The sequence below is a fragment of the Arachis ipaensis genome, chromosome B01 (genome assembly GCF_000816755.2).
Source record: "Arachis ipaensis cultivar K30076 chromosome B01, Araip1.1, whole genome shotgun sequence".
Classification (NCBI taxonomy): domain Eukaryota; kingdom Viridiplantae; phylum Streptophyta; class Magnoliopsida; order Fabales; family Fabaceae; genus Arachis; species Arachis ipaensis.
The window spans coordinates 47,384,292-47,393,364 of record NC_029785.2 but is presented as its reverse complement, the minus strand read 5'-3'; the positions used below and the strand labels follow the sequence as shown (position 1 = coordinate 47,393,364).

Genomic DNA, 9,073 nt, shown 5'->3' with positions numbered 1-9,073 from the left:
TTCTCTACGTCGCCGTACTTCCTTTTGTAGATCTTTTCCGATTTCTCGTTGTCGTTGGGTTTCTTCTTCAAGTTGTTTCACGCGATCTTGAAGGGCTTCTATTGCTCCCGGTTTAGCTGAATTTTTGTCTCCATTGGATTCCAGAGTGTCTTTTGGTGGGGCGTCCGCATTTTTGTGCGGTGTTCTATTTTCTAGATCTGAGTCGTGGTCATTGTCATGGTTGTCCGCCATGGTGATGGGATGACTTCCAGGTCCCCGGCAACGGCGCCAATGTTCCGAGGGTTACCTGAAACTGGAGGTCAATCTCGGATGAGATCTTCGGTTCTGGTCGGAGATGACGTGTCCGGCTGGCTGGTGGCGGTCGGAGCTGTTGTGTCCGACTTGTTGGACTTGCTGCACTGCTGATCCTCGACCACCGGAGGGTGGGGGGTACCTGCAAGAGACTCCGATGCTTAAGTTAGCATGGGTATTAAACAGGTGTTATGTAGAATCAGAGTATGAGTTATACCTGGGTGCTCCAGTGTATTTATAATGGTGAGATGTGACCTTTTGGATAAGATAAGTTAGTTATCTTATCTTATCTTTATCTTTGAGTTGAGGTCAGCGTATCTTCAACGGAACTGCTTTCATCTCTATAGGCTTAGGCCGCCTTAGGATTCGGGTCGCGTTCCTCTATTTGGGCCGTTAATCTGGGCTCTCTTGTTGATTTGGCCGAGCTCTTTGAGAAGAGGTCGGATAGTCAGACCTGAAGAGGTCGGTCGCTCTACCTCGAATCATCCCAGGTCGGATAGCTCGATCCAGGGTATGAACAGTATCAATGCATATGGTTTTACATATTTAATGCATAAGCATGTACCCAATCCCATAATTTTCAAAAAAAAAATAAAAAAAAATACACTTTTACTTCAACCAATGTCCCAAGGTTCCCATACCCAAATGATACGCACCCTCACTAGCCTGAGCTAATCAAAGATCCAAATTAAGGACATTTATTATTTTTCGCTTAAGGGTAATGATGTGCTAACATTAAGAACAAAAGGGATTAAATAGGCTCAAGTTTGGCTAACAATGGTTGATAAAAGGTAGGATATTTGGGTAAGTGAGCTAAATGAAATGATGGCCTCAATCATATAAATGCATGTATACATGGAATAATGGACATATAGAATCAAACGAATCAAAGATCACAATCATAGAAAGAGAACAATGCACACAAGAATGAAAATAAGTGGTTATAAGATGTAACCATACAATTGGGCTCAAAACTCACATGCTTCTGTTCTTAGCTCAAAAACCATGTTCCAAAATACATTCTTCAAGCAAGTTCAACACAAAATTTTTTTTTTCAAATTGGTAGGGTGCCCTAAAAACAGTTTCTTGGAAAAGAAATCATCACCCTAACCAAGTAGTCCTAATATAAAAAGAAGTGGTAAAATATGTACAATTTCTAACTAGCATGCAACCTATCATGCAATGCAACAACTAACTAACAAGGACAAAAATTAAGAATTTGGTGTTGAAAAAGGAAGTTGTTACCCATGGAGGTCAGTCGGACGACCTCCCCACACTTAGAAATTTGCACCGTCCTCGGTGCATGCAAAGAAGAGCAAGGTGGATGGGTTGCTACAATTGATGAGTTCCTCCAAAAGGTTGTGCGAAAGGACTTGTTTGTTGCCCCATTTAGAAGCTTTTCCTTTTCTTTCCTTCTTGGTGGCCAACCTCAAAGGAGAGGAAAAAGAAAGAAAATTAAGCCTCAAACAAAGATATGAAAGCAATAGAACATAGGCAAGGGCTAATGCCAATTAAGGGTAGGGTTCTCACTACATGTTAGCTACGCATGTGAGTGAGGAAGCAATATAGGCAAATGGCATATCAATTAATACTTGATGCAAGAGTAAAGTCAAGGCATGAAGAGCACTTAAAAGCATCAAGTTCGACTAGAAAGAGTGGGTCATGAAAGACATGTAAGCTCATATCAATGCACAAAGAATATAAGGATCATCAAAGGTTAAGCATTGAATTAAATATTTCATTACCCATCAATATCAAACAAGTCTAGAAGCACCAAGATTAACCAAGAAATTCTCAATAATTGAGTAAGAGAATTCAACACCATTATTAAAACAAAATTAAAATGCAATAAATGAAAATAAGCAAATGTAATAAAAGAAAATGGAAGAAAAGAATTTTTTTTTTTACCGGCGCGGACGCATCATGCACGCTTCCGCGCCGATGCACAGTTTGGCTAAAGGAGGCGTACGCGCCAGGTGCGCGCACGCGTGGGTTATAGGCACAGGATAGACACAAACTGGGCATAACTCTCTGGGACATGTACCAGGAGGGTAGGTGACGCTATCGGCGCGCACGCGCACAGCGTGCGTGCGCGCGCATTGCGCGATTAGCTTCAACGGCGCGTACACGCCAGGTGCGCCCACACGCGGGTGGTTTGTGCCTCAGGCATGGTGCTGGCGCAGTGTAGGCGCAACTCTCGGCTCAATGTATGGAGCGGTGAGATTTTTGCATCCACGCGTCCGCGTACATGGCGCGTCCGCGTGGATGGTCAAAAATGCTTGAGACGCGCGTACGCGCCAGGTGCGCGCGCGCGGGTTGGTGCTCTGTTTTTCAAAATTTTTCCAAGTTCTTGCACCAAACCAAGCATTCCAAACCTCCAAACAGCTACCCAAACACCTTAAAACCTTATTTAACATATTATACTACCAAATAAACTCAACAAACAAAAAAAAAACATGAAATCAAACCTATTCTACCAATATTTACAATAGAGAAAAATGAAAAGAGTTTACCATGGTGGGGTGTCTCCCACCTAGCACTTTTAGTTTAAGTCCTTAAGTTGGACATTTGGGAAGCTCCTTGTTATGGTGGCTTGTGCTTGAATTCATGTTGGAACCTCCACCAATGCTTGGTTTTCCATTGTGCTCCAAAATTTCTAATGAGTTGCAACAAGTCTTGATGAAGTCCTTCACAAGCTAAGAGTTCCCAAAATTGATCCTCATATATACCCGGATCCCAAATCTTGTTTCTACACCCATCCTCAAGTTGATCATCACAATTCCAATTGGGTGAGAAGTGATCCGAATTCTCAAGTAAACACCAAAGCATCTTCCTATACCCCTTTAGTTGAGAATTATACCAACCATTGCACTTAGACTTTAGGCTTCCAACCATAAGGAACCTTGATTGGCATTTCCACCCACTACTCAATTTCCTTTTGTTCTTAACCCCACAAAGAGCTCTAAGTTGCCCATCCGTCTCAATCAAATCATATTCAAGTGGGAAAGTAAAGATTAGAGATAAGAATTTTACCCACTTGAATGTTATGTTGGATGGGGACTTAGGAAGGGACATCTCCAATGGTCATGTGAGTTACATTCCCTTGTGCTCTTCTTTGACTACCTCCACCTCTTGGCAAGCTTTTTCAACTTCAATTCTTTGCCCACCAACTTCTTCCACACATTCTTCATTGGTGGAGCTTGCCTCTTGATCACCCTCTTCCAATCTTTCATCATTCATACTATGCCTTGGAGGTTGCGCATCATCCTCCTCACCATCAAATTCAAGCTCATTGGAAGAAGGTTCAACAACTTCCACTAAATCATCGACAATGTCACTTGGTGTGGAAGTGCTCTCAAGTTTGAAATTCACCTCTTGTTCAACTTCCTCTAACTCTTCAACCACTTCTTCTTCTTCAACCACTACAAGAAAAATACCCATTCAGGTACACATGAAAAGTGTAGCCAAAAGTGAAAAAAAATGATGCCTTAGGCTACGGCTACGCTTTTTGGAGTGATTCATATTCGGCCGTTGCCTATTCTCAAAGGCTACGCTTTTCGCATTTGAGAATAGGCTACGCTTTTCAAGTGATGCTGTCCAGGACCAAAGGCTACGCTTTTCAGCTTTCATTTTTCCTGAATAGGCTACGCTTTTCAACGTTACTGCATCACTTGTAAAGCGTAGCCACATTGTATACCATAGCTACCTTTTATAAGCGTAGCCTTAGATCCCTCTTTTTTTTGTATATTATAGCTACTGTATATAAGTGTAGCCTTAGGTCCCTCATTGTTTTTTTTTATTTTATATATATATATATATATATATTCTAATAATTTTTTTTCTAAAACCTAATATTTAGTAATATGATTATATGTATAATCCTATTTTTTTTAATTAAATTAGTCAAAAATTATAAAATAAAAATAAATACATAATAAAAACATACAATATTTTTTTAAATAATAAAAATTATCCTTTAACAAAATATATTTATAATGAACTAAAAATATTGGGATGATCATAAATGAGTATTCATACATCTCACACTAAATTAAACATACCCATATCAAAATATACATTAGACCACTTAGAATTTACTACTAATAAACTATAAAAAACCAAAATATTGTATCCTACATAAGTATCTTCTAATAAAAGCTATTAACCTTCTGATAGAAGAGAAAAAAATCTTGTTCTTTAAATATCTTGTTCGACGGTTGGGTGAGTGGAACGCAGCTCCCTCTTAAGCTTCAGTCAGCTCCCTCCTTGGCCATCATTCTCTTTCTCTTGGTGCTATGATTGATGAAGAGCAAAAAACTTGAAGAACGCTCCTGTTTTTGCTCCCTCTCAATGTATAAAAGAATGCACAGCTTCTAGGACTAGTAGAGATGGATCACTTAAAAGATGGTGCAAAAGAAAACGAAAATGGAACATAATGTTGATTACTTATTGAAGCTGGCAAAGTGCAGTTGGAAACTTGAGCAATTCATTCACTTAGAACCATCAAGATTTAGGATAAAAATTCATTCATGTGATTTCATAGGAACAACTTTAGCTCAAACCATGTTCAGAAACTGAACTTATGATATGTATGTATACCAGCATAAACAAATAGCATAATATTCTCTATCTAAACAAGAAAATAAATAAAAGTGCTTTAAAATAATTGCTGAATTGTAATGGCTCAGATATATCAATTATTTGTTAATGAGAACTTATTACACTGGGTTGAAAATAAACAGAATAAAATTTTCCGAAAATTGGGTTACTTTCGATGTATATAATTGAAGATTTTGATTAATGAGTGTTAACAAACTAAAAGGAAAACCTGGGGAGAAATCACACGTCTGTCTGGATCTTTACTCTCCAAATCCTTTACACAACTTTCGGGATTCCATACAACAACACCACCCCACATCTGCAATATTCCAAAATAGGCTCTTCATAACAATCACAAATTTGGAATTTTATAAGACATGTAATATTACAAAATGATAAAGTAAGGAAATTTTGAAGGTGAGATGAATAACAGGAGATATAAAGCCATTAGTCTTGGAGAGATCTCTATTTGGAAGCTCCAATTGCAGAGGACATTCCTTTGCAGATGGTATATACCTGCCATTATATACAAGGAAACATTTAATGTAAGCTCTGTCTAAACGCAGATCAGAATCAACAAACTAATCACAATAGAGAATTGTAATAGCAGTAGAGACAATGAGACAGAAGAAATTTCAATTTTTTCCATTTAATGCTAGCACTAGGAAGGCTATCAAAAGTAAAAGAAGAAACGAATTCTTAGATTATGAAAAGAAGTAAATAAATCTAGGATTGAGCTGAAGAGTATACACCACAAGTTGCAATACTTTAGATCTCCCTCCCGCTGCAACTGAAGTATCTAGATGCCACTCATTTGAATTAAGCTGTTCAACATCAAAATATTTACATCAAATACATCACCAAATTTATTATTGTTGTATCTCAGATAGATATTAAGTAAATACTACAAGAAAAATTGCAAGGTTCTGCAGATACTTTCTAATGCATTAGCAGTGATAAAGAACTCACGTAAGTTGAACCATCTCTACAAAAGACATATGCATAACTCAATAGACACAGGAACTTCAAAATGTTCAAAGCGCTGTGACTTTATCTGATAATCACTAATTATGCCAACAAATCAAATATTTTCGGGTAGAAAGGCACATCATCTATCCAATGATACAAAAGTAGAAAGGGTCTAAAGTTAGAACTAAATAATGGTAAATTTGCTACAAACTATAAATAAGTCAAGACCAAAGAGAATGTATACAAAGAAAGGAAGATCTTTGGTACTGAATATGTGGCTTCCGTGTATATCATCCCAGTACGAAAAAGAAGACTTTGGCGTGTAGTATAAAACCTGCCAATTAGGAACAAGAAAATCATTCAAATCTAAACAATGCCACAACTTTTTAACCATCACATGTATAAAAGGCTATACCTGGCTTTCAACCGTTATGTTTGCTATAGGTTGCAAAGCTTGGATCACAGGATGCAACAGAGTCTTGTCAATTTCATGAAAACCCCTATATTAAGATCACCACAGAAACTTCAGGATGAAACTCTTTCGAAGAAAACTAAGCTAATAATATTCATGACAACACATATAAAAGCAAAAGAACAGTTCAACAATGATCTAGAATAACTGTTAAAGCCTCTATGTCACCACTTAAAACATGTGAATTCTGAGTGCCTAACTTATAAATAACACATCTAGATACAATATAGCAAAATAAATACTTATCATCCATCTAAGATGAATTTCTATGCCCTTCAATGTAAAAAGTTTTACACTATCCATCAATCAAATTGCAAGTGAGAAATCATAATGGGTACTATTGTAAAGGGTATACTAATCTGACACTTAATTGTATTTTCATTTGCTGACAGTGACACTTTACACTGTCAGTAAATGGAACATTAATTCCTATTTATAAAACATCAATAGCTAGTTTTTGAAAGAAAAAAAAATTGAAATAAAACCTCATTAAAAGAACACTGAAATGGAGTCTCAATTTCACAATCCATACCAATCATATATCCAATCTTGTGGCTCTGAATTGAGCAAACTGAACCTGCCATCAGCACCAACCGGCATGAACTCACTGCGAATCGAATTCCCTTCACTCCCGCCACTCATAAACAACCTGGCAAAGATCTCAGCTGTTCTTGAAGCCGCCTCATCCTCTGAAACGTGGCCGAGTACCCACGCATGCCGGTACTTACCCACCACAGCCCTCACTTCCCCTTCCTCCTTGTCCCCATTAAAAACCACAACACTATAACCCTTCCCTCCACCGCCTACATTCCCCAAACAACGCTTCAGCATCTCATCAAAATCTTCGTCACTCAACTTCCCGCCAAAAATAACTTTACCACACTTCAACGGACACTGAGCTTCCGAACCCTCCGTCTGCGCGCAACTGGAGCCCGAATCGATGACCACAGAGACGTCGTAGTCACCGCCGCCGCAATTGCCGCATCGCGAGGAGTTAGGGTTCAGTTGGGACATCTTGCGGGTAATTGCTGCTGCGACGTCGTTTGGACCGAGGCCGCGAGAAGCAAAGAAGTCAAAGCCGAAAGTGAGAACAGGAGCATGGCAAGCCCTAGCAGCGGCGGTGGCTTCAATTGACCCCAGGAGCGATGACAGTGCACGACGGAACAGCCTCCTTCTCTCTCGCGTCACGTCTTCGTCCTCTCTCTCCATCTCGTCTGTGAATCGTCTTTCTCTCTCTCTCCTCCGGACTCCCTCCTCCACGAAGGCGATGGCAGCGGCTGTAGCGACATTGCGGCGGTGACCCCCTCTCACTCTCTGTTCTCTCGCTCGTGCTCTCATCTCTGTCTTCCTCCTCTCCTCCCTCTGGTTCACTCATTCTCTCGGATCTGGGTGTGTGTGTGAAAGGAAAGGCTGCGTGCATTTAAACAATTAATTGGAAGGGGAGTTAGGGTTTTGAACAATTAATTGGCAGGGTTGGGAGGGTTTACGAAGTAGGTGCAGGGAGGTAGGGTTGCGAGGATGAATGAAGGTGCGTTCTTTGGAGGGAATGACAAAAATTTTACTAAGTGTATGTGACTTTGCTTTCAGGGAAAAAAGGGAAAAAATTCACTGAGTGTCAAATTTTTTGCTCTAGACACATTAGGCATCACTTTTAAAACACACCCAAAATTTAATAAATAGGCTACTCTCTAAAAGCGTCCCCTTTGATACAAAAAGTGAACCTATAGATATCAACCTACGGCTACGCTTTATAAGTGATTTTTAAAATACCTAAGGCTACACTTTTTAAATGATGCCACAATTGTGTATCTTTTTCTCATATAAAAAGGCAACACGGAGAAAAGCGTAGCCTATTCATAGAATAGGCTACGCTTTTCAAATGTAACTTAAAAAAAGTGTGGCTGAATGGGTATTTTTCTTGTAGTGAACAATCTCTTCCTCCACCACTTGTTGCAAGACATACCCCATCTCCTTGTCCTCAGATTGAGATTCTAAAATCTCCTTCATGCTCCTTCCTTCGGTTGATTTCTCACACTCATCCGTAGAGATGCTTTGCTTGTTGCAAGAGTTCCATGAGTCCAAGTTGGCTTTAATTTTGGCAAGGTTAGCCTCGATAACTTCATTCCTTCTCCTTTGGGCTTCCTCTTGCTCATTTTGACGGATTATTGCTTGAAGCCGATCCATTGCTTCATTGAGACGATCCATTGGCTCTTGAATGGATGGGTACGGGTGTTCTTCCATAGAGGGTTGTGGTGGAGAGGGGAATTCATTTTATGGTTGAAAGTTATCACACATGGGAGGTGATTCATCTTGGTGATAATATGGAGGTGGTGGTTCTTGAGGGTATTGGTGGTGGAATTGGGGTGGTTCTTCATATGGTTCATATGGTTCACAAGGTTGTTGGTATGGTGGATATGGGTTGGGGTCATATGGAGGTGTTTGGTGAAAAGGGGCTTGTGAGTAAGGTGGTTCAAAATTATGTTGAGGAGGTGGTTCATAGGCATATGGTGGTGGTTGTTGACAATCATAATAAGGGTCACCATATCCATTAGATTGATATGCATTAGGATGAGAGTTATACCCATAAGAATCCGGAGGTTGTTGTTGCCTAGAAGGTTGATCAATCCCTTGAGGCTCCTCCCATCTTTGATTGTTCCATCCTTGATGCACATCCTCATTATAGTTCCTATTTCCTATAACATAAATTGAACCAAACTCATAGCCAAAGTGATGAGAATTCAT

The 9,073-nt window shown here is 39.5% G+C and overlaps 1 protein-coding gene across 1 annotated transcript; it reads right to left on the bottom strand.

The window, feature by feature from the left end:
* LOC107617968 lies at positions 4,859-7,669 on the bottom strand. The gene is made up of 7 exons (XM_021109475.1): positions 6,864-7,669; positions 6,275-6,359; positions 6,104-6,193; positions 5,641-5,714; positions 5,322-5,406; positions 5,120-5,209; positions 4,859-4,921 (listed from the first exon to the last, which is right to left on the bottom strand). The coding sequence occupies exons 1-7, from the start codon at positions 7,667-7,669 to the stop codon at positions 4,859-4,861; spliced, it is 1,293 nt and encodes a 430-aa protein (XP_020965134.1).

Coding starts and splice junctions, on each gene's coding strand:
- LOC107617968 (XM_021109475.1), bottom strand. CDS start 7,669: ATGAGAGCACGAGCGAGAGAACAGAGAGTGAGAGGGGGTCACCGCCGC. Junction 6,360..6,863: donor CAAGATTGGATATATGATTG/GTATGGATTGTG, acceptor ATCTTAATATAG/GGGTTTTCATGAAATTGACA. Junction 5,715..6,103: donor CCAAAGATCTTCCTTTCTTT/GTATACATTCTC, acceptor GATGTTGAACAG/CTTAATTCAAATGAGTGGCA.